The 27,559-nt window shown below is 38.7% G+C and overlaps 1 protein-coding gene across 1 annotated transcript in view; it reads right to left on the minus strand.

The window, feature by feature from the left end:
• SESTD1 (SEC14 and spectrin domains 1) overlaps positions 1–27,559 on the minus strand; it is a 157,095-nt gene that overhangs the window by 82,530 nt on the left and 47,006 nt on the right. Inside the window, exon 2 of the mRNA XM_011944053.1 lies at positions 7,562–7,641. Coding sequence (XP_011799443.1) covers positions 7,562–7,616 — 55 coding nt within the window. The 5' untranslated portion in view covers positions 7,617–7,641. The remainder of the gene's footprint in view (positions 1–7,561; positions 7,642–27,559) is intronic.

Raw genomic sequence — 27,559 nt, forward strand, 5'->3', positions numbered from 1 at the left:
CATCAAGCACCTCTCGTGTGCCCAGCACAATAAGTATTTGCAAGTAAAGTAAAATAAATTTCCAATGAACCTAGGAAGAAAACATTTAGGTCATAAGAAATAAGATAGTTTGTTATGTTGTATAAGATATATAAAAATTATAAAAAGGGATTTAGAAAATGATTAAGAGCTGCAGTAAATGTGAAAAGTTTCATTAAAAAGTTAAGACTTGAGGAAAACAGAGCTGGGGGTATTGGTATGCCTGTAGTCTCAAGTCCCAGCTACTCAGGAGGCTGAGGGTGAGAGTATCACTTGAACCCAGGAGTCCAGTACTAGCCTGGGCAACATAGCAAGATCGCATCAAAAGAAGAAAAGAAAAGAAAGAAGAGAGAGAGAGAGAAAGAGAAAGAGAGAGAGAGAAAAAGAGGAAGGAAGGAAGGAAGGAAGGAAGGAAGGAAGGAAGGAAGGAAGGAAGGAAGGGAAGAATTTGTAAACCAAGTCAAAAGAGTATTCTGTTACGAGGAATGATCTGCGTTAACTCACAAAGGTCAGACAGGTATATACTGTTCATAAGACAATAAAGATAAAGCACTGCACAGCTGAGAAGGGTGCATGGGAACTGGATATTGAAGTCTGAAATCAAGGTAGCAGAATACAGTTACATTCCATGTACATTCAAGTCCCTTTCAGTGTGCCAAAAGTATAATGTAACTTTTAAATACTTGTATACCCACATCGTGTATTTGGAAGTTTCCTACATGTTTTATTTTCATACTGAAGCCCATCTTCTGACCTAGTTGACATTTGAGGTAATTTTAGAAACTTAAAGAGAAGCAAATACTGAAAGAAACAATTCCACATGATCGCTAGACATCTATCACTAAAAACTGATAGGTGTGAAGTGAAGAAAAATACTCATACTAGTGACACAAATGCAATTCATAACGTATGAACCATAAATGAACTTCTGTCCTCCATTAGGTCAACCATTACTACTATCCAACCTCTTTGTTTAATGTCAACAAATAACCATCTAAGATGATTCAACTTACTAATCAATCAATATGACTTCAATTGCATATTTTTTGTTCAGAATATAAGTGTAATTAAAAAAAAAAAAAGGATTAACACAAATGGTTTTCAAACTGCATCCCCTGAAGGACTCTGTTGGTTTGAAAAAATTTTCTCTATTACTAAAAAAGTTTGAAAATTACTGGCTTAAATAATCAATGGTCAAGTGAGGAAGTTAACAGGAATAGGCTAAGAAGTCTTTCATTTACACTTCAAAATTGCTAAGCTTTATCCATGCATTAAGCCAAGCCCCAGAAAAGGCTCACACCTGGACTATGGCACTCTGACTCACTGTAGAATTGTCTTTAGAAGATAAATTGAACATTCAGGGCTATATTTAACTCCATTCCCTCAGCTTTCATTCAGGGACAATAAAATAATCACCAGTGTAAAAGTACCAGAGGGGTGAAAGCCAACAGGAAAAAGACTTTCAAGGTAGTTATGGTCAAAAGCATCAAATGCTACAGAGACAACTGACACAAGATGCAAAAATGTCATGGTAGAGATTGTAAGAGAATAATAATGTCTGCTATTGAAAAGAGTGTGAGAACACAGGCATTTTCATACACCACTGGAAAAAACAGAAATTGAAACAATCTTCTTGGAGGGCAATCTGACAAAACTTAACACAAATACAAATGCATATTATCTTTATACCACTTCTACTTATAAAAATGCATACTTCTGAACTTGTACAAAATACACAAAGCTTTTTAGGTATAGAAGAGAAAAAAATGCACAAAGCTATGAATAAGAATATTTACAAAATCATTCATATCAGAGTATAACATATAGTATATATTAATATATATAGTATATAGTATTGTATATAATATACGGTATGTAATATACACTAGGAAAACATGTCGATTCATACAGAGACATAACATACTTTGAAAAAAGGACATTAGTATTATCAAGGCAATTAGGACAGGACATAAATAAGAATTAACACAGAGAAAGCAAGATGATACAGTCCAAAGAACTCTGAGTTGGCAGAGCTACAGTATCTATGCTAAAGCATGTACAGATTTACTCAATGATCCAAACTCCAGAAGATCACTACACCCAATGTACCATATCACTGCTCCCACTCACAGCTTCCCCTTGATTCATCTTAGCTGATACATACTTTGAGTTGATAACTGAAGATAAATTCAAGTGTATATAAACAGTTTTGAACAGCAAAGAGTGAAAACAGCATAATGGATATTAAATAACTCCTCCAGTGTACTGAAACTTTCTCAGAGGAAGATGGAAGAAAAAAGCTAGGAGACAGTTATCATAAAAACTAATTATTCTGTATTTCAGAAACAATTATTTGGATGCCAGTTAGTCAATTATTAATTATTATATTTTCATATAAGAAGCGAGACATCATGACATCTACCTTGTAGAGGTCATTTTAATGAAATTACAGAAGAGAATAAGTATCAGAAGACTGTATTTTCAGGGATTATTTTTATAGTTCATTCCTAGAGAGCTTTCTCCAAATGTGTAGAGCATCAAAAATCTTAAAGGAGGCTAGAGAAGAGTCAGATCACATACAATGGGAACCCTGTCATGCTAATAGTGGACTTCTTAGGAGAAACATTATAAGCCAAAAGAGACTGGAGGCTTATTTTCACCATTCTTAAAGAAAAAGATTTCCAACCAAGAATTTCATATCCTACCAAACTAAGCTTTATAAGTGAAGGAGAAATAAAATCTTTTCCAGACAAGTAATTCCTAAGGGAATTCATTATCACTAGACCAGCCTTACAAGAGATCCTTAAGGGAGTTCTAAAGATAGAAACAAAAGAACACCTGCTACTACAAAAACACATTTAATTACACAGCCCACAGACCCTATAAAGCGACTACACAATTGAGACTACAAAGAAACCAGTTAATGACTTCAAAATAGGATTATAACCTAACATATCAACATTAGCCTTGAATGTAAAAGGTCTAACACCCCACTTAGAAGACACAAAATGGCAAAATGGATTCAAAAAACAAGATTTGGCCAAGCACAGTGGTTCATGCCTATAATCTCAGCAATTTGGAAGACTGAGGTAGAAGGATCACTTGAGACCAGGAGTTCAAAACCAGCCTACGCAATATATAAGGACACCTGTCTCCACAAAAAAATTAAAAATGAGAAAATTAGCTGGGCATGATGGCACATGTCTGTGGTCCCAGCTACTTGAAAGGCTGAGGTGGGAGGACGGCTTGGGCCCAGGAGGTTAAGGCTACAGTGAGCTATGATCACAACACTGCACTCCAGCCTGGGTGACAGAACGATATCCTGTCTCAAACAAACAAACAAACAAAAAACTCAAAAACAAGACCCATCCATCTTCTGTCTTCAAGAGACCCATCTCACATGTAATGATAATGATAGGTTCAAAGAAAAGGGTTGGGGAAAGACCTATTACACATATACAAAACAAAAAAGAGCAGGGGTCACTATTCTGATACCAGAAAAAACAGACTTTAAACCAACAATAATCAAATAAGACAAAGAAGAGCATTACATAATGATAAAGGGTTCAATTCAACATGAATACCTGATTATTCTAAATATATATACATTCACTCAACAATGAAGTACTGCTGATTCATAAGAAAAGTAATTCTGGACCTACAAGATGAATTAGACAGCCACACAATAATAGCAGGGGATTTCAACACTCCACCAATAGAGCTAGACAGATCACTGGGGAGAAAAAAAACAAATTCTGAACTTAAATTTGACACTTGACCAATTGGACCTAATAGACATCCACAGAACAGTCCGCCCATCGACCACAGAATATACATTCTTCTCATCTGCATGTGAAACTCTTCTCATCTGCATGTGAAACATACTCTAAGACCAACCACAGGCTTGGCCATAATGCAAGTCTCGATAAATTAAAAAAACTCAAAATCATACCAACCATACTCTCAGATCACAGTGTAATAGAAGTAGAAATCAATACCAAGAAGATCTCTCAAAACCACACAATTACATGAAAATTAAACAGCTTGCACTTGAATGATTTTTGTGTAAACAAAATTAAGGCAGAAATCAAAAAACTGTTTGAGATAAATGAACACAGTGATACAACATCAAAATCCCTGGGATGCTGCAAAAACTGTTAAGGTTTATAGCACTAAATGACTACATCAAGAAGTTACAAAGATCTCAAATTAACAATGTAACGTCACACCTACAGGAACTAGAAAAACAAGAACAAACAAACTCCAAAGCTAACAGGAAAAAAGAAATAACTGAAACTAGAGCAGAAGTGAATGAAATTGGGACCCCAAAATCCATTAAAAGAATCAACAAGGCCAGGCGAGGTGGCTCAGCCCTCGAATCTCAGCACTTTGAGAAGTCAAAGTGAGCGAATCACTTGAGCTCATGAATTTGAGATCAGCCTGTGCAACACAGCAAAACCTCATCTTTACAAAAAACACAAAAATTGGCTGGGCATGGTGGTACACACCCGTAGTCCCAGCTAATTGTCAGGGCTGAGGCTGGAGGATCGCTTCAGCTCAGGAGGTCAAAGCTGCAGTGAGCCTAGTTCGTACTACTGCTCTCCACCCTAGACTGAGTGACAAAGTGAGATCTTGTCTCAAAAAAAAGTGTGGGGGGCGGGGGACTGACAATATCAAATGATACACAAGATCAAAGACCACTAGCTAGATTAAGAAAGAAAAAAAGAGAGGAGATCCAAATAAGGACAATTAGAAATGACAAAGGTGACATTACAATTGATCCCACAGAAATACAAAAGACTTCTGTGCACACTAATTAGAAACTCTAGAGAAATGGATAAATTCCTAGAAACAAAGACCCTCCCAAGGTTGAATCATAAAGAAAATGAAGCCCTCAACAGCCCAATATTGAGTTCTGAAATTGAACTGGTAATTTAAAAATCTACCAACCAAAAAAAGCCCTGGACTAGACGGATTCACAGCCAAATAATCCTCCACATTTAAGTAGGTTTTATTCCTGGGATGCAAGATCGGTTCAACATGTACAAATCAATAAATGTGAATTACCAAATAAACAGAATTAAAAACCATACGATCATCTCAATAGACGCAGAAAAAGCCTTCAATAAAATCCAATATCCTATCATGATAAAGACCCTCGATAAACTATGCATTGAAGAAATATATCTCAAAATAATAAAAGCTATCTATAGACAAACCCACAGTCAACAGCACGCTGAACAGGCAAACGCCAAAAGTATTCCCCTTAAGAACCGAAACAAAACAAGGATAGCTACTCTCACCACTTATATTCAACATAGTACTAAAAGTCCTAGCAAGAACCATCAGGCAAGAAAAAGAGAAGGCACAGAAACAGAAAAAGGAGTCAAATTATTGCTCTTTGCTGAGTTCATGTTTCTACACCTAGACAACTCTACAGCCTCCACCAAAAGGCTTCTAGAACTGATAAATTACATTAGTAAAATTTCAGGGTAAAAAAATCAATATACAAAAGTAAGTTGCATTTCCAAACACCAATGACACTCAAACTGAGAGCCAAATAAAGAACATATTCCCACTTACAACATCCACAAAAAATACCTAAAACTACACCTAAGCAAGGAGGTGAAATATATCTACAAGGAGAGCTATAAAACACTGCTGAAAGAACAGAAGACATAAAGTAATGGAAAAACATTCCATCGTCATATTTAAAATGTTAAAATGGCCATACAGCCCAAAGCAATCTACAAATTCAATGCTATTCGTATCAAACTACCAATGTCAATTTTCACAGAATAGAAAAAAACTAAAGTTCACATGGAAACAAAAAAGAGCCCAACTAGCCACAGCAATTCTAAGCAAAAAGAAAAAAGCCAGAGGTATTACATTACCTGTCTTCAAGCTACACTACAAGGCTGCAGTAAACAAAACAGCATGGTACTGGTACAGAAACAGATACATGGACCAATGGAACAGAACAGAGAATCCAGAGATAAATTCACACACCTACAGCCTTCTAATCTTCAATAAAACATGCAATGGGGAAAGAACTCTCGTTTTAATAAATGGTGCTGGGATAACTTGCTAGCCATATGTAGAAGAATGAAACTGAACCATACCTTTCACCATATATAAAAATTAACTCAAAATGAATTAAAGACTTAAACCTAAGATCCGAAACTATAAAAATCCTAGAAGAAAACCTAGGAATTACAATTCTGGATACTGGCCTTGGAAAAAAAATTACGACTAAGTCCTCAAAAGTAACTGCAACACAAAAATTGAAAAATAGGATGTAAAGAGCTTCTGCACAGCAAAAGAAATTATCAACAGAGTAAACAGACAACCTACAAAATGGGAGAAAATATTCACAAACTATGCCTCCAACAAAGACCTAATACCAAGAATCCATAATGAATTTAATCAATTCAACAAGGAAAAAACAAATAACCCCATTAAAAAGTGGGCAAAGGACACGAACAGATATTTCTCAAAAGAAGACATACAAGTGGCCAACAAGCATGCACATCACAAATGATCACAGGAATGCAATCAAACTGACAATGAAATATCTCATACTAGTCAGAATGTCTATTATTAAAAAGTCAAAAAAATAATAGATGCTGGTGAGGCTGCAGAGAAAAGGAAATACATATACACTGTTGATGGTCATGTAAATTAGTTCAGCAACTGGAGAAAGCAGTCTGGAGACTTCTCAGAGAACTTAAAACAGAGAAATCTATAAAACAATGTATTTTCCTTTGGGTATATATCCAGTAATGGGATTGCTACCATTCAATCCAGCAATCCCGTTACTGTGTATATATCCAATGGAAAATAAATTGCTCTATCAAAAAGACACATGCATTCATATGTTCCTTGCAGCACTATTTATAATAGCAGAGCTACAGAATCAACTTAGGTGCCCATCAACAGTGTAATGGATAAAGAAAATGTGGTACATATACATCATAGAGTACTATGCAGCCATAAAAAAAAACAGGGAAATCATGCCCTTTGCTGCAACATGGATGCAGCCAGAGGCCATCATCCTAAGTGAATATTGACAGAGAAACAGAAAACCAAATACTGCATGTTCTCATCTGTAAGAGGGAGTGAAACACTGGGCACACATGGACCTAAAGATGGGAGCAACAGACACTGGAGACTACTGCGGGGGAGGGAGAGAAGGGGAAAAGGGCTGGAAAACTACCTACTGGGTATTATGGTCACTACCTGGGTGAGGGGAATCAATTGTACCCCAAACCTTAGTATCATGTAATATACCCATGCAACAGACAGGCACATGTACCCCCAGAATCTAAAATAAAAGTTGAAATTAGAAAAATAAATTGGCCTGCCAAGAACCAGTACAGAGTTAGCTCTCCTAGCTCTTCACTCTGATTTAAAGATGTCTCAGAAATATCTTTTAAACAAAACTTTCATAAAAACATAAAATGCATTTGTCATACTCATCAAACAAAAAACTATTATAACAGTTTGTATATCAAACACTTCAAATTTTAAGAAGAAAACATACCTGAAAGAAAGGCTAGTTTTTTCTTCAGAATGGGTAATATTACTGAGGCCTCCATTTTACTCCAGTGAACTTCCTTAATTCTGAAAACACAGAAAGTTAAATGTCAACTACAAGATAACAATTATTCCATGAAATATATCCTAATGATAGTTTATCCCAGAGTTTCTAAACCTGAGAACTACTGACATTTTGAGCAAGATGATTCTTTTTTTGTAGGGAGTTATCCTGTGCATTGTAGAATAGTTTGCAGCATTCCTGGCCTCTATTCACTAAAAACCAATACCACCTCCCTTTCCCAGTTGTGACGACCAAAATGTCTCTAGACGTGGCCAAATATCCTCTAGTAGGCAAAATTACAAGTGGTTGAAAATCACTGGCTTAATTCTTTCTCAGAGCAATACTCTTGGGCTAAAACACTGCCTGGTACACAGTAGTAACTAAAAAAATGATTTGTTGAATAAACAAATGAATCAATCAAACAGGCAGTCAATCTTCCTTTGTGTTCCTTATTAATTACACAGCTTAATGCCAAATATCTGATTCTTTCCATTTCACTATTAAATGACTTTTTCTGATTTCTCATATTTTTGCTCCCCTATAATACAGGGTACCACATCTTATCCTGTTTATCTCACTACATTTTCTAATACATTGTTTCAATTTTTGCCCCCATTGTTAACTGCCTCCATCTCTCTACATTTACAGTTTTTAATTTTCCAGGGAAAATTGTGATTAGGCCAGTCCATCTTTTTGTACCAGGCCACAATTCACTATTCTTTGATTCAGTTTTCCAGGGTCTACTCAGCCATAGCCAGGGGTTATAGCTAAATACAAAAAGGGACTACCCTTATAGCAAGGGCTAAGGGCAAGATAGTTTCCCTTAAATGGAGGTTTTGGCATGGCAGGCATTCAGGCTTGGCCAGCCCAGTATACTATCAAATTTTGATTTTAGGGAGAGTAGGACCTTTCAAACAAAACAAAAACAAAAACATACAAAATCAGATTCAATTCTATTATCTCCTTATACTTAGTTTCATGTCTGAGAGAGTATTCTCAATCACATTTTATCCCTTCCTCCCCTGTCCCATCTCACACCCACCCACCATCACAACACAGAGCAGTTCCTTGGAGTGCACTGTGAAATTTTATTGTATTTAATGAAAGCATACTCTCTTGAAGACAGTTTCTAGCACAGCAGAAAATATGACTCTTTGTATGAGTATATTACTTACTCGGCAAACACCTGCTATGAACCTATCCCACCTAAGGTTGTGCTACCAGCTAGAGCTGAAAACTCAAGAAACAGTACTGCTCTGGAGGAAAAAAAAAAAAAAAAAAGCAATCTTTAAAAAACAAACAAAAAATAGATGTTAAGGAAAAAAAAGATGGAGTTGTAACACTGGTCAGATAATGGCTAATTAAACAAGACTAATTTAAACCAGTATATAATTTTACAGCTTTTGTGTATACAATTTAAAAAACACGACCATTTGCATCTGTCATCAAAGAAAACAAGCTATCTACATGATATATTCAAGTTCCCTTGAATATTTGCAATTTGTTTATTCAAGTTTGTTCTACATTAGCCCAGCAAACAGACTAGTAGGAAGTAGGAGGAAAAAAGCTCACAATGTACATCTTTAATCTAAAACTAGTAGCACTCCATGTTTTCAGATCAATACCTTGATCTGATGAGTTGTTATCCAGTTATACAAGAACCCAGACAGCTTGGATTCACGTCTTAGATCTCCTGTCTTGTGACCAGCTTTATGAAGACCTGATTTGAAAGTTTGATAAAGGGGTCATAATAATTACTATAATTAACATTGATTAAGTGTTTATTATAAACTATGCACTGCTCTAAACGACTTCTTTTTATTATCTTAGTCTTCACAACATTTCTACGAGGTAGGTACTATTATTTTATTAGCCCCAAACGGCTTGTTTTCCAGTCCCACCGTGGGACAAACCCCATCTATTCCTTCAGACTCATCTCTGGGTAGCATCCTAAAATAATGGATAAATCTGACTCTCACACTCTCAAAAAGAAAGTTTAATTTTCTTGGGCAATACAACATTGCCACATTATAAACTTTCAGATCAGGAATCCTCCTGGCCACAAGGTGGGACCCTTGCCCCAATACTATTTTACAGCTTGCCCTTTTCTGTTGCAACTCTTCTAAGTGATCTGAAGTTCCTATGTCCAGGCTTTCGTAACTCACTCTCTCAGGATCCAAAATCTCCACCAAACCTGCTGAATGTGCTGACTATATTCTCTGGCCCCACTGACTCTTTTGACATTTTGGATGGCCTTTCTTTTACTCTCTCCCGTTCTTCCCAGCTAGCTGGATGGGTTGAGGCCACACCTTCTTCCCGTAACAAACTACCTTCACGTTCAATTACACCTACTCCATCTGCTCCCTCTCTCTCACCTTCCCCTCAACATCCCAACCTTTGATGTTGATTTCCTCCTCCTTATCAGGGATTCTTCTCCCCTTCTCATACTAGGTCAGAGGTCACCTATGAGATCTCATTTTGGCCTCAGAAAAAGTTCTGCTGCTCCAGGACGTGGCAAATGGGGATCTAGGAACCATCAGAGTCCATGCTCCCTTCCTAAAGTCTGATCTTTCCCAAATAAAAACTAAGCTTTGGCTCTTTCAGTAGGGGCCCTTCTCATTTCATGAAGGAATTTAAAGGACTACTGCTTTATCTACCTCACTTGGTAGGACATGTATATTATTTTTACCACTTGTTACACCCATGAGGAAAAATCCCACATATGGTCTCTGGCTCAAAGGTGGGCAGATGAAGTGCATACCCCAAATCCCCAGGAGTCTGGCCCTGGGAGAACTGCAGTGCCTGACGCTGATTCTAGATGGGGTTATCAAGACGGAGACCACAACAGGAAATGTCATAATCACACGATCACTTGCCTGATTCAGGGCATTAAAAAGGCCGTATAAAACCTGTAAATTATGCCAAACTAAGGGAAATAAGAGAGGGGTCAAATGAAAATCTAGCCCTATTTTATTCCAAGCTGGCTGAGGCTATGAAAAAATATACTACTATGAACTCCCAGAGCCCAGAAGGCCTCAATGTCATAGCTGTTTATCAGCCAGGTATCCCTACACATTAGACATGAAGTCCAAAAGCTAGATTAGAGAGCACAAACTACTTTCCCAACATTGCTGGACATAGTTTCAATTTCTTCAATAATTGAGAACAGATTAAGGGAAACAGAGCCAAAGAGAAAGAAAAATGCAAGGACAAGAGACAGGCTTAACTGTTGCCTGCTTTAGAAGCCTCCAGCCCATTGCAGATTGTACTAAGGACACTTCTCCGAGTAAGTGTTCTTGATGCAGAAGGACAGGCCATTGGATATGGTTTGGCTCTGTGTCCCCACCCAAATCTCATCTCCAATTGTAATCCCCATGTTTTGAGGAAGAGAACTGTAATCTCCACATGCAGAGTGAGGAAAGTGATTAGATCATGGAGGTGGTTCCACCATGCTGTTCTTCTCATAGTGAGTTCTCACGAGATCTAATGGTTTCATAAATGGCAATTTCTCCTGCCCTCCTGATTTCTCTCTCCTGCCACCCTGTGAAGAAGGTGTCTGCTTCCTTTTTTACCATGACTGTAAGTTTCCTGAGGTCTCCCCAGCCATGCAGAACTGTGAGTCAATTAAACCTCCTTTGTTTACGAATTACCCAGTCTCAGGTATTTCTTTACAGCAGTGTAAAAACAGATTAAATAGAAACTTCAAGTTAGATAGTCCTACTTCAGGGGTTTAAAATATAGCCCACATTGGCTGGGCGCAGTGGCTCAAGCCTGCAATCCCAGCACTTTGGGAGGCCGAGACGGGTGGATCACAAGGTTAGGAGATTGAGACCATCCTGGCTAACACGGTGAAACCCCGTCTCTACTAAAAAATACAAAAAAAAAACTAGCTGGGCGAGGTGGTGGGCACCTGTAGTCCCAGCTACTCGGGAGGCTGAGGCAGGAGAATGGCGTAAACCCAGGAGGCGGAGCTTGTGGTGAGCTGGGATCCAGCCACTGCACTCCAGCCTGGGCGACAGAGCAAGACTCCGTCTCAAAAATATATATATATATATATATAGAGAGAGAGCCCACATTTATTCAAATAAGCCCTAGCAAGAAACCTAACTGAAAAATCTCTTAAGAGGGGATAACTTCTACAGCATGTAAACTACCTCCTCATTTGCTCCTCCACAGAAATCACACAGCAACATGAAGTACAAACCTTAACTTCCCAACAAAAGGAAAATAACTTTTGTCTAATTCAAAGGTTACTTAAAGGTTATATATAAAACAAGGTAAAAGGAACCAGGGAATAAGAGAGACATGAAGAAGGTTATAAAGGTAAAAAGGTATTTTGGGAAAGGAAGGTTATTCAAAAAAAAAAGACTTTATATGAGAAAAAAAATCTCGTACGGTAAATTCTTGTCCTGAAATAGAATGACTGGTTGTTTAAGAAAGAGGAATGCTTAGGACAAGTCGTAAAGTCCAAGCATGTCAAAAATAGTCTGTGTAAGTCATAAGAAGGTTTGTGAAGGGAAAGTTATGAAAGGAATTTTCTATGTGATTAAGTTGGTTATAACTGAAAGGGAATTATTTAGGATAGTCTTTCTAACATTGCCTCTCCATATGTTAAAACAAGGTTTTCTTAAGGTATTAATCTGTTCTTAACAAAACTACAAGAAGTTTTACTTTTCATTTTATAATGGTTTATTTTTAAAACTTCTCAGAATCATCTCAGTTTAACTTTTGCTGTGTCCCGCTGTTGTCAGCTTTTTCTCCCCTAAAGAAGGCCTAATATAATAACACTCCCCAGTTTTTGTCAGCTCCTGCCGTGTTTTCCTCCCAATTCTAACTGTTATTATGTCCTAATGCTAAACATTAGCATAATATTTTAACGTTTCAACTTTAAGGTTAAAAAAATTAAGCAATGTTTTCCTCTAACATAACTTAATTCTGGACCCCTGGCTTTTCTTGGTATGTCTAAATTTTCCATGTAATCAAAAAAACCAACTTATGCTGTTCCTAAGAGTCATGTATTCCCCTGCTGAACACACACTTTCTGTGTCTAATTAAATGCAAACACTTTTTCATTGAGTTTAATTTTCAGGTTACCTAAATGGGTTTCCAATAAGGAAAAACAATCACAAAGCAAAAGGTTTGTGGTATCCCTTTTTGGATAATGGCTTTAAAAAACAAAATTTTATCTTCTAGAATTCAACAGTTTCACTTTCAAATGATACTGTATATGGGATCAGTCTCTCCCCAGAGATGCCTGCTACGGTTACAAATCTCCCATGGATTCGGCTGGTCACCAGTTTCATCTTGACATGCTCCCCCTCTCTGATGAATACCTTCCTCCAGAAAAATCCAATATCCTAAGTCCCACAATCTGGGACAATGACCCACAGGCTCTCCTGACAAACCAACAACCATAGGTAGGGTCTACTCCATGCCTTAGGGATGCCAGGAAGTAGTTGGAAGATGAGACCTCCACCCCATTGCCAACGATTTGTCACTGCTGTTTTGTCAGAGGGGGTGGGGCAGATGTGGAGTCCTGATAAGTAAGCAACAATGAGAAAGGGGTGATCCCAGATGGGAAACAATGAACTACTGTTCGGACAGATGGCTAATCACAAACAACCTGCAAGCACAGCTACCTTGTTCCACAGATAGCGGCCTTGTAGCATGACTCTATACAATTCCCCTCCAGCCCCTACCTCTTGGCAGACAACCCTTTCTCTGTTGTGCTGCCCAATGCAACCCTGCAGCATATTTTCACACTTTCGCTAATAAATCTGCATTTCTTTACCTACAACCGTCTTGGTAAATCCCTTTAAAAACTGCAAAGCTGGCCCCGGGCAGTAGCACCCATGACATCCAGGAGTTCAAGACCAACCTGGGCAACATGGCAAGAACCCCACCCTATTTTTTTAAAAAGGGGATGGGAACAGTTCAGAGAGCTTCCAGGTGAGTGAACACATCAAGGTGCTGAGAGGGTAGCACACCCAGACAGGCCATGGAAGGTCCCCATGCCTCTTCCCCTGATACCTTGCACTAAACATCTCTTCTATAGGCTGTTCCTGAGTTGATCCTTTATAACAACCCAGTAATCATAAGTAAATTGTCTTACTGAAGTCTGTGAGCTATCTTAGTGAATTATCAAACCTGAAGGGGTTGTGGGTAATGAGAACCTTGATTTGTAGCCAAGTCAGACAGAAGAGTGGGTAATCTGGGGACCCAATACTTGTGCCTGGCATCTAAAATGAGGACAGCCCAGCTATGGCACCTAAAGTGAAGACAGCCTGAGCCTATAGTCCCAGCTACTAGGGAGGTTGTGGTGTGGGAGGATTGCCTGGGCCCTAGAGTTTGAGTGTAGCCTGGGCAACACAGCAAGATTCTTGTCTACAAAAAAATAAAAAGAAACAAATAAATAAAGTGAGGACAGTCTTGTGGGATTGAGCCCTTAAACTCTGGATCTGATAACTCCAGGCACTTACTGCCAGAACTGAATTGGGTTGTAGGACACCCAGGTGGTATCTGGAGAGATGGAGAATTGATTGGTGTGAAGAAAAAAATCTCACATTTGATATGAGAAATATTGTCAATGAAAAGTTATATATGTGTGTGTGTGTGTGTGTGTGTGTGTGTGTATGTGTACAGGTGAAAAAACAAAGAACTTTTATCTGAGGAATGCAAGTCCTTTTAATTATCGAGAGAGACACTAAAATGAGACCACAATCATGCCCTTCTTCATGTCTTGAGCTGTGTGTTCATCTTCTGAAATTGCTTACTATTACCATAAGTAGCTATAAATAAATCTAATAATACCCCACTGGACATTATAATACACACCCTATAGCTTAACAATGTAGAGCCAATCACTAATCAATGTTCTTTCCGTGAACCAATGAGAATTTCTGACGACTTTTTTTGTGATAATCCGTATCTTATAGCTTAACAATGTAGAGCCAATCATTAACCAATGTTATTTCTGTGAACCAATGAGAATTCCTAACAAACAACTTTTTTTGCCTTTAAAAATCTACTTGACTATAAAGTGCATGTTCAGGACAATTTGAATCTATGCTCCCAAGCTGCAGTCCTTGAGCTTAGCCAAAAAAAACTCTTCACTTATATTAATTTTGCCTCAACTTCTTCCTTTTAGGTTGACATGCATACAGACATGCCACTGCCTTGATTCATGGTAAGACACCAGCACTCTTTCTCACCAATGCTTTTACACCATCAGCACAAATGTCAACACAGTAAACAGGGCAAATAAAACTTAAGAATTATAAAAAACAGTTTTGACCTCAGGCACTCCTGAAAGCTAGAGACAAGAGAACTACTGATCTCAGCTGTCCATAGGATGCTCCCCGAGAAAAAAAAAAATTCAACTTTGAGGGAGAAATGCAGATACAGAGACAACAGTCACAGAAACAGAACTGGCTTTCTAACCAGATTTTCTTTATGGTATATAAGAGAGACAAATTCTTAGCTGCCTTTAATTCCTTCCTATTTTTTTGAACTTATTTCTCCATCCTTCTCATCAGTTCTGTAAATTATACAAAATAAATCCCTTTTCTGCTTAAGTTGGCTAAAATAGGCTCCTCTTTTAATCAGTGGAGAAAGTTGGCAGAAGCAGCAAAACTAAAATTGAGAGTTTAGAAGACAGTCTCCAATCACTTAAGGTTTTTTTTTTTTTTTTAACTCTGTTGCCATTTAATTTGAATAAAAATGCCCATCAATACATTGAGATTTTAACCCTTGCCATAGTCAAACCTAATTAAACAGCATCCAAGAAATAGGAACATCTGGAATCCGCAAGGCACGGCGTACAAAATGATAGATGCAGGTGACCCATAGAGTAAAATCTATTAATATTATTGAAGCTTTCCAAGTCAAATTATTGATTTTATGCCATCAAATGCTAAAATTTAACTTTTCACAACTGCATTCTCCACATCTCTAAAAAAGAAAAGGACAATGGTTTTAGTCTCTTGGTCTAGATTTTCTTTGGCAAACTATGACATCCAGAAGCAATCTTCCATTTCATCACTATCTCCTGAGAGATAGGTGCTTTATCCAAACTTTCCTTTACACAAACACTTCAGCAAGGCAAAATACTGGATTTTAAAAAAATTAAACAGCTTTTTAAAATTGTTTTATTTTAAGAATATCTTGAAAGTGATACAAAGGTAGCTTAAAGTAATACTAAGGAGAAATACAGTTTTGTGGGTGTATAAGCCAAGATCAAATGACCTGATACATAAAAAGTAAAGCAGTTAAGAGATGAAAACAACTGTATTTACTCTGTATCTTCCTCCCTTCTATAGTCTCCTTTCCAACAATCTCTTTCTCTGTTGTCACAAAAGAGATGGGTAACAAAAAATCATTATTACTGTGTCACTAGGTCAAATTTAAGTTTTCAAAAGTTATTTGCTCCAGTTTTTCAAGTGTTTAGCACAGTTGTAAAAAAAAATCCTCTTTCTGGTTATTTTAATATCTGATAGAAAAATTTAAATAGATAATGTACAAAATACACAAAGGGAAAATCTTGCAAAATACAACCAACACCACCTCCATCTCCACAATAAAATGTTAAATAACATAAAGGTGGAAAATGGCGAATAGGAGACAGGACTAACGTGCAGCTCCCTCTTGGACAGACAGTACAGCATCTGGAGACTCACATTGTTAACTTTTGTTCCAAGAATGACCATAGGAACATAACAGGAAAACTGAAGAATTCACAGACCCTTTGAAAGAAGTGGCTTGCTGCTGCAACACCACAAAATAGCTGAAAAACTATGAATCAACAAAGTGTGAGAAGGGAGAAAAGTCAGCCTCTGAACACACATCCCCACTGGGGAACCCAAAAATCCAGATCATGGGAGAAGAATTTAATTTACCTAGAGTTGAAATGGATTTAGGGAGTTGTGTGAAACATAAAAGCAGAAGCAGCAGCTGGAAGAGCCCTGTAGGCACTCCTGGTCCCCAGCACCCCAGTACAAGCCCAAGGAAGCCATTCCTGACCTGTCACAGAGGTCCCTTAGGGAAAGTAAGGCAGCTGGTGAAATTGGGGAGGGGCCACAGGGTGAAGGATGCTCCTAGCTGAACTCTGTAATAACTTCAACTAAGCACAAACTTTCCTGAGCAGAATCCAGGGAGCAGGGGGCAAACAGGAAGTGCAGATACAAGCACAGAAGCCATAGCCGACCATGCAGGCGGACAGGCAGGAAGGTGAGAGCCCTGTGAGCCCTGCTTGTTTTCTCAATGTGAAGGCTTGTACCTGAGGGCAAGACCTCAGCCCTGCTCTCTGGCTGTCTGGATACAAACTCAGTGTGGTTGGTGGGGTTAAGGTGAGAGTGAGACTGGCCTTGCTGACTGTATGGGAGCTAGGTGAGGCCTGTCACAGCTGGCTTTTCCCCACTTCCCTGGCGATCTATATGATGCAGCAGAGGCAGCCATAATCCCCCTTCAACCTAACACCATTGGCCTGAGAACCACCCACCATCCCCCACAGTGGCCACAGAAACCCCCGTCCAAAGGGAGTCAGAGCTCAGACTGGTCTAACCCTGCTGATGGTTTACATCTATCTGCCCTGGTAGCCAAAGACAAAAGATAAAGCTCTTGCGAGCTCTATGGCCACAACCAAATCGGAGAAACCAAAGTACTCATCCTGGCCAATGTGGGGCAAGATTATATCCACTTTCTACCACTGCAGTTGGTACTCTCTTGAAAGTGCCACCTCCTGGCTGGAGACCAACCAATCAAGCCACTACAGTAACTCAACAGAATAACCCTACTCCAAAGAAGGAGAAAATAACAGCTAATTCCACCACCTGCAACACCCTGGCTAAACCGAGGTCCTGATTCTGTCTACATGACAACTTCACTACCAGCATAACCAGCATTCACGAAAACCAGCACCAAACAAAACTAAAATCAAGGATTCCCACAGAGTCCACTTTATAACCCTGCCACCTCCACCAGAGCAGGTGCTGGTAACCACAGGGGGGTGACCTAAAGACAGATGACATCACAGGACTCTTTGCAGACACTCCCCAGCACCAGCCTGGAGCCTGGTAACCCCACTGGGTGGCTAAATTTAGAAGGGCAATAACAATCACTGTAGTCCGGTTCTCAGGAAGCCCCATCCCTAGCACCATATCAAGGGATCACCCTGTGGGACAAAAGAATCTGAACAGTAGCCCCTGAGTTCCAGATCTTTCCACTGAAACCGTCTAACAAAATGAGAATGAACCAGAAAAGTAATTCTGGTAACATGACAAAACAAGGTTCTATAACACCCCCAAAAGATCACACTTAGCTCCTCTCTAGCAACAGATCCAAACCAACAAGAAATCTCTGAATTGCCAGATAAAGAATTCAGAAGGTTGATTATTAAGCTATTCAAGGAGGCACCAGAGAAAGGTGAAAACCAACTTAAAGAAATTTTTAAAAATACAGGATATTAACGAAAAAGTCTCCAGAGAAATAGATATCATAAAGAAAAGACAATCAAAACATCCAGAAATAAAAGACACACTTAGAGAAATGCAAAATACACTGGAAAGTTCCAACAATAGAATTGAACAAGTAGAAGAAAGGACTTCAGAGCTCAAAGACAAGGCTTTCAAATTAATGAAATCCAAAAAAGACAAAAAAGAATTTTTAAAAATGAACAAGCCTCAAAGGAATTTGGGATTATATTAAAACAACCAAACATAAAAATAATTGGTATTCCTGAAGAAGAAGAGAAATCTAAAAGCTTAGAAAACTTATTTGAGGGAATAATAGAGAAAAACCTCCCTGGTCTTGCTAGAGACCTAGACATCCACTTACAAGAAGTTCAAAGAACACCCAGGAAATTCATTGCAAAAAGATAATTACCTAGGAACATAGTTTTCGGGATATCTAAAGTCAAGACGAAGGAAAGAATCTTAAAGCTGTGAAGAAAAAGCATCACTTATATCAACTTATAAAGGAAAATCTATTAGATTAACAGATTTCTCGGCAGAAATCCTTCAAGCCAGAAGGAATTGGGGTCCTATCTTTAGCCTCCTTAATTAAAATAATTATCGGCCAATAATTCTGCACCCAGCAAAAGTAAGCGTCATAAATGGAGAGATAAGGTATTTTTTAGACAAACAAATGTTGAGAGAATTTGCCACTACCAAGCAAGCACTACAAGAACTGCTAAAAGGAGCTCTAAATCTTGAAACAAATCCTCAAAATATGCCAAAATAGAATCTCCTTGAAGCATACATCTCACAAGACCTGTAAAACAATAACACAATGAAAACAAACCAAGGTATTCAGTCAACAAATAGCATGATGAATAGAACAGTACCTCACATCTCAACACTAACATTGAATATAAACGGCCTAAATGGTCCACTTAAAAGATACAGAATGGAGAATGAATAAGAATTCACCAACCAAGTATCTGCTGTCTTCAAGAGATTCAACTGACACATAGGGACTCACATAAACCTAAGGTAAACAGGTTGAAAAAGACAGTCCATGCAAATGAACACCAAAAGTGAGCGGGCGGAGCTATTCTTCTATCAGACAAAACAAACTTTAAAGCATCAGCACTTTAAAAAGGTAAAGAGGGGCATTATATAATGATAAAGGACTAGTTCAACAGGAAAATATCACAATCCTAAATATATATGCACGTAACAGTGGAGCTCCCAAATTTATAAAACAATTACTACTAGATATAAGAAATGAGATAGATGGCAACACACTAATGCTGGGGAAATACAATACTCTCCTGACAGCACAAGACAGGTCATCAAGATGGAAAGGCAACAAAGAAACAATGGACTTAAACTACACCCTAGAACAAATGGACTTAACAGATATTTACAGAACATTCTACCCAACAATTGCAGAATATACATTCTTTTCATCAGCATGTGGAACATTCTCCAAGATAGATCATATGACAAGCCAAAAAACAAGTCTCAATAAATTTAAGCAAATTGAAGTTATATCAAGTACTCTCTCTTATACTATAGTAGAATAAAATTGGAAATTAATTCGAAAAGGAATGCTCAAAACTACACAAATACCTTAAAACAATCTGCTCCTGAATGATCTTTTGGGCAACAATAAAATCAAGATAGAAAAAATTTCTTTGAACTGAACAATAATAGTGACACAACCCATCAACACCTCTGGGATACAGTAACAATGGTGCTAAGAGGAAAGTTCACAGTGTTAAATGCCTATTACATCAAAAAGTTGGAAAGTGCACAAATTGACAATCTAAGTTCACACCTCAAAGAACTAGAGAAACAAGAACAAACCAAAACTGAACTCAGCAGAAGAAAAAAAATAAAGATCAGAGCAGAACTAAATGAAATTGAAACAACAACAAAAAAGATGAAACAAAAAGCTGGTTCTTTGAAGAGATAAACAAAATCAATAGACCATTAATGAAATTAACCAAGAAAAGTAGAGAGAAAATCCAAATAAACTCAACTAGAAATGAAATGGGAGATACTGGCCAGGCACAGTGGCTCACGCCTATAATCCCAGCACTCTGGGAGGCTGATGCAGGCGGATCATGAGGTCAGGAGATCGAGACTAACCTGGCTAACATGGTGAAACCTCGTCTCTACTAAAAATACAAAAAAAAATTAGCCAGGCATGGTGGCGGGTGCCTGTAGTTCCAGCTACTCGGCAGGCTGAGGCGTGAACCCGGGAGGTGGAGCTTGCAGTGAGCCAAGATCACATCACTGCACTCCAGCCTGGGCAACAGAGCGAGACTCCATCTCAGAAAAAAAAAAGAAAAGAAAAGAAATGAAATGGGAGATACTATAACCAAGATCGAGATCATTTAAGGCTACCATGAACACCTTTATGCACACAAACTAGAAAACCCAGAGGAGATAGGTAAATTCCTGGAAATCTACAACCCTCCTAGATTAAACCAGGAAGAAAGAAAAACTCTAAAAAGACCAATAACAAGTAGTAAGATTGAAACAGTAATTTAAACATTTCCAACGAAAGAAGTTCAGGACTAGATGGATTCACAGCTGAATTCTATCAAACATTCAAAGAAGAATTGGTATCAATACTACTGAAACTATTCCAACATAAACAGAGAATCCTCCCTAAATCATTCTATGAAGCCAATATTCCCCTAGTACCAAAACCAGAAACGGACATAACAAAAAAAGAAAACTACAGACCAATATCTCCGATGAACATAGATGCAAAAATCCTCAACAAAACATGAAATAACTGAACCCAATAAGTGGGTTTCATACCAGGGACGCAGGGTTGGTTTAACATACACCAGTAAATATATGTGATAACCACATAAACAAAACAATTAAGAACAAAAATAATACAATCATCTCAATAGATGCTGAAAAAGCATCTGACAAAATCCAGCATCACTTTATGATTACAACCCTCAGCAAAATCAGCACAGAACGGACATATCTTAAGGTAATAAAGACTTCTATGATAAACCCACAGCCAACACTATACTGAATGGGGAAAACTTGAAAGCATTCCTCCTGAGAAGTGGAACAAGATATGGATGCCCAGTTTCACCATTTCTGTTCAACATAATACTGGAAGTCCCAGCCAGAGCAATTAGACAAGAGAAAGAAATAAAGGGCATCTAAATTGGTAAAGAGGAAGACAAACTGTCACTGTTGATGATATGATTGTATACCAATATAATAAAGACTCTTCCAAAAAGTTCCTAGATCTCATCAATGAATTCAGTGAAGTTTCAGGATACAAAAATCAGTAGCACTGCTATACACCAACAGCGACCAAGCTGAGAATCAAATCAAGAACTCAGCCCCTTTTATAATAGTTGAAAAAAAAAAAGAAAAGAAAAAAAGGAATATACCTAACCAAGGAAGTGAAAGATCTCTACAAGGAAAACTACAAAACACTGGTAAAAGAAAGATAACACAAACAAATGGAAACACATCTCATGCTCATGGATGGATAGAATCAATATTGTGAAAATGATCATACTGCCAAAAGCAATCTATAAATGCAATGCAATTCCCATCAAAATACCATCATCATTCTTCACAGAACTAGAAAAAAAAATCCTAAAATTCATACGGAACAACAGAAAAAAGAGCCTGCATAGCTAAAGTAAGACTAAGCAAAAAGAACAAATATGGGGGCATCACATTACCCGACTACAAGACTACAGTTACCAAAACAGCAGGGCACTAGTATAAAAACAGGCACACAGACCAATGGAACAAAATAGAGAACCCAAAAATATGCCAAATACTTACAGCCAACTGAACTTTGACAAAGCAAACAAAAACATAAAATGGAGAAAGGACACCCTACTACCCCACTAAACAAATGGTGCTGGGATAATTTGCAAGAAATGTCACACACACACACACACACACACACACACACACACACACCATGGAATACTACTCTTCAGCCATAAAAAGGAATGACATAATGGCATTTACAGCAACCTGGATGCAGATGGACACCATTATTCCAAGTGATGTAACTCAGGAATGGAAAACCAAACATCGTATGTTCTCACTTATAAGTGTGAGCTAAGACAGGAGGACATGAAGGTATAAGAAAGATATAATGGACTCTGGGGACTCAGGGGAAGGGTGGGAGGGGGATGAGAGATAAAAAAAACTACACACTGGTTTCAGTGCACATTGATCAAGTGATGGATGTACCAAAGTCTCAGAAATCACCACTAAAGAACTTATTCATATAACCAAACACCACTTGTTCCCCCAAAACTATTGAAATAATTTTAAAATATCTTTTGTTCCAAGATAGCCGAATAGGAACAGCTACAGTCTGCAGTCCCCAGTGTGACTGATGCAGAAAATGGGTGATTTCTGCATTTCCAACTGAGGTACCTGGTTCATCTCATTGGGACTGGTTGGACAGTGGGTGCAGCACACAGGGCAAGCCAAAGCAGGGAGGGGTATTGCCTCACCCGGAAAGCACAACGGGTCTGGGGATTTCCCTCTCCTAGCCAAGGGAAGCCATGACAGACTGTACCTGGTAAAACAGCACACTCCCGCCCAAATACTGCGCTTTTCCCAAGGTCTTAGCAACCAGCAGACAAGGAAATTCTCTCCCGTGCCTGGCTCAGTGGGTCCCATGCCCGTGGAGCCTTGCTCACTGCTAGTGCAGCGATCTGAGATCAAACTGCAAGGCAGCAGCCTGGTTGGTGGAGGGGAGTCCACCATTGCTGAGACTTAAGTAGGTAAACAAAGTGGCCAGGAAGCTCAAACTGGGCGGAGCCCACCGCAGCTCAACAAGGCCTACTACCTCTATAGACTCCACCTCTGTGGGCAGGGCATAGCTGAACAAAAGGCAGCAGACAACTTCTGCAGACTTAAACATCCTTGTCTGATAGCTCTGAAGGGAACACTGGTTCTCCCAACATGGCATTTGAGCTCTGAGAATGGACAGATTGCCTCCTCAAGTGAGTCCCTGACCCCCGTGTAGCCTAACTGGGAGACACCTCCCAGTAGCAGCCAAAAGACACCTCATACAGTAGGGTGCTCCTCTGGGAGGAAGCTTCCAGAGGAAGGATCAGGCAGCAATATTTGCTGTTCTGCAATATTTGCTGTTCTGCAGCCTCTGCTGGTGATACCCAGGCAAACAGGGTGTGGAGTGGACCTCCAACAAACGTCAACAGACCTGCAGCTGAGGGACGTGAGTGTTAGAAGGAAAACTAACAAACAGAAAGGAATACCATCAACATCAACAAAAAGGACATCTACACCAAAACCCCATCTGTAGGTCACCAATATCAAAGACCAAAGGTAGATAAAACCACAAAGATGGGGAGAAACTAGAGCAGAAAAGCTGAAAATTCTAAAAACCAGACTACCTCTTCTCCTACAAATGACTGCGGCTCCTAGCCAGCAACTGAACAAGGCTGGATGGAGAATGACTTTGATGAGTTGACAGAAGTAGGCTTTAGAAGGTCGGTAATAACAAACTTCTCCGAGCTAAAGGAGCATGTTCTAACCCATTGCAAGGAAGCTAAAATTCTTGAAAAAATGTTAGACAAATGGCTAACTAGAATAATCAGTGTAGAGAAGACCTTACATGACCTGATAGAGCTGAAAAACATGGCATGAGAACTTCGAGGTGCACGCACAAGCTTCAATAGCCGATTCGATCAAGTGGAAGAAAGGGTATCAGTGACTGAAGATCAAATTAATGAAATCAAAGTGAGAAGAAAAGGTCTTCTGTTTTGATCTTTGTTGGTTTAAAGTCTATTTTATCAGAGACTAGGATTGCAACCCCTGCTAGAGTAAAAACAAATGAACAAAGACTCCAAGAAATATGGGACTATGTGAAAAGACCAAACCTACGTTTGATTGGTGTACCTGAAAGTAAGGGGGAATATGGAACCAAGCTGGAAAACACTCTTCAGGATATTATCCAAGAGAACTTCCCCAACCTAGCAAGGCAGGCCAACATTGAATTCAGGAAATACAGAGAACACCACAAAGATACTCCTCGACAAGAACAACCCCAAGACACATAATTGTTAGACTCATCAAGGTTGAAATGAAGGAAAAAATGTTAAGGGCAACCAGAAAGAAAGGTTGGGTTACCCACAAAGGGTGAGATCTCTTGGCAGAAACCCTACAAGCCAGAAGAGAGTGGGGGACAATATTCAGCATTCTTAAAGAAAAGAATTTTCAATCCAGAATTTCAAATCCAGCCAAACTAAGCTTCAAAAGTGAAGGAGGAATAAAATCCTTTACAGACAAGCAAATGCTGAGAGAGTTTGTCACCACCAGGCCTGCCTTACAAGAGCTCCTGAAGGAAGCACTAAACATGGAAAGGAACAACTGGTACCAGCCACTGCAAAAACACGCCAATGTGTAAAGACCGTCGATGCTACAAAGAAACTGCATCAATTAACAGGCAAAATAACCAGCTAACATCATAATGACAGGATCAAATTCACACATAACAATATTAACCTTAAATGTAAATGGGCTAACTGCCCCAATTAAAAGACACAGACTGGCAAATTGGATAAAGAGTCAAGACCCAACAGTGTGCTATATTCAGGAGACCCATCTCAAGTGTAGAAGCACACATAGGCTCAAAATAATGGGATGGAGGAAGATCTACCAAGCAAATGGAAAGCAAAAAAAAAGCAGGGGTTGCAATCCTAGTCTCTGATAAAATAGACTTTAAACCAACAAAGATCAAAAGAGACAAAGGAGGCCATTACATAATGGTAATGGAATGGTAAAGCTCTTCTTCAACAAGAAGAGCTAACTATCCTAAATATATATGCACCCAATACAGAGGCACCCAGATGCATAAAGTAAGTCTCCTTAGAGACCTACAACAAGACTTAGAATCCTACACAATAATAATGGGAGAATTTAACACCCCACTGTCAATACTAGACAGACTAATGAGTCAGAAGGTTAACAAGGATATCCAGGACTTGAACTCAGCTCTGCACCAAGCAGGCCTAATAGACATCTACAGAACTCTCCACCCCAAATCAACATTCTTCTCAGCATATACATTCTTCTCAGCATACACATTCTTCTCAGCACCACATCACACTTATTCTAAAATTGCACTTCGCACTTACTCTAAAATTGACCACATAATTGGAAATAAAGCACTCCTGAGCAAATGTAAAAAAACAGAAATCACAACAAACTGTCTCTCAGACCAAAGTGCAAACAAATTAGAATTCAGAATTAAGAAACTCACTCAAAACCGTACAGCTATATGGAAACTGAACAATGTGCTCCTGAATGACTACTGGGTAAATAAGGAAATGAAGGCAGAAATAAAGATGTTCTTTAAAACCAATGAGAACAAAGACACAAGGTACCAGAATCTCTTAGACACACTTAAAGCAGTGTGCAGAGGGCAATGTATAGCACTAAATGCCCACAAGAGAAAGCAGGAAAGACCTAAAATCAACACCCTAACATCACAATGAAAAGAACTAGAGAAGCAACCACAAACAAATTCAAAATCTAGCAGAAGACAAGAAATAACTAAGATCAGAGCAGAACTGAAGGAGATAGAGACACAAAAAAACCTTCAAAAAAATCAATGAATCCAGCAGCTGGGGTTTTGAAAAGATCAACAAAACTGGTAGACCGCTAGCAAGACTAACAAAGAAAAGAGAGAAGAATCAAATAGATGCAATAAAAAATGATAAGGGGGCTATCACCACTGATCTCACAGAAATACAAACTACCATCAGAGAATACTATGAACACCTCTATGCAAATAAACTAGAAAATCTAGAATAAATGGATAAATTCCTGGACACACACACCCTCCCAAGATTAAACCAGGAAGAAGTTGAATCTCTGAATAGACCAATAACAGGCTCTGAAATTGAGGCAATAATTAATAACCAAAAAAAAGTCCAGGACCAGACTGATTCACAGCCGAATTCTACCAGAGGTACAAAGAGGAGCTGGTACCATTCCTTCTCAAACCAGTCCAATCAATAGAAAAACAGGGAATCCTCTCTAATTCAATTTTATGAGGCCACCATCATCCTGATACCAAAGCCTGGCAAAGACACAACAAAAAAAGAGAATTTTAGACCAATATCCCTGATGAACACTGATGCGAAAATCCTCAATAAAATACTGGCAAACCAAATCCAGCAGCACATCAAAAACCTAATCCACCACAATAAAGTCGGTTTCATTCCTGGGATGCAAGGCTGGTTCATCATATGCAAATCAATAAACGTAACCCATCACATAAACAGTACCAACAACAAAAAGCCACATGATTATATCAACAGCTGCAGAAAAGGCCTTCGATAAAATTCAACAGCCCTTCATGCTAAAAACTCTCAATAAACTAGGTATTGATGGAACGTATCTCAAAATAATAAGAGCTATATATGACAAATGCACAGCCAATATCCTACTGAATGGGCAAAAACTGGAAGCACTCCCCTTGAAAATCAGCACAAGACAAGGATGCCCTCTCTCACCTCTCCTATTAAACACAGTGTTGGAAGTTCTGGCCAGGGCAATCAGGCAGGAGAAAGAAATAAAGGGTATTCAATTAGGAAAAGAAGAAGTCAAATTGTCCCTGTTTGCAGATGACATGATTGTATATTTAGAAAATCCCATCATCTCGGCCCAATATCTGCTCAAGCTGATAAGCAACTTCTGCAAAGTCTCAGGATAAAAAAATCAATGTGTAAAAACCACAAGTATTCCTATACACCAATAATAAACAGAGAGCCAAATCATTAGTGAACTCCCATTCACAATTGCTTCAAAGACAATAAAACACCTAGGAATCCAACTTACAAGGGATGTGAAGGATCTCTTCAAGAACTACAAACCACTGCTCAAATAAAATAGGACACAAACAAATGGAAGAACATTCCATGCTCAAGGATAGGAAGAATCAATATCATGAAAACGGCCATACTGTTCAAGGTAATTTATAGATTCAATGTCATCCCCATCAAGCTACCAATGACTTTCTTCACAGAATTGGGAAAAACTACTTTAAAGTTCATATGGAACCAAAAAAGGGCCTGCATTGCCAAGACAATCCTACACAAAAAGAACAAGGCTGTAGGCATCACATATGACTTCAAACTATACTACAAGGCTACAGTAACTAAAGCAGCATGGTACTGGTACCAAAACAGACATACAGACCAATCAACAGAACAGAGGCCTCAGAAATAACATGACACATCTACAACCATCTGATCTTTGACAAACCTTACAAAAACAAGAAATGGGGAAAGGATTCCATATTTAATAAATGGTGCTGGGAAAACTGGCTAGCATATGTAGAAGGCTAAAACTGGAACACTTAGGGGCGGAGCAAGATGGCCGAATAGGAACAGCTGCAGTCTCCAACTCCCAGCGCGAAGGACACAGAAGACCGGTGATTTCTGCATTTTGAACTGAG

Source organism: Colobus angolensis, unplaced genomic scaffold (genome assembly GCF_000951035.1).
Source record: "Colobus angolensis palliatus isolate OR3802 unplaced genomic scaffold, Cang.pa_1.0 Scaffold224, whole genome shotgun sequence".
In the NCBI taxonomy this organism is placed as follows: Eukaryota; Metazoa; Chordata; class Mammalia; order Primates; family Cercopithecidae; genus Colobus; species Colobus angolensis.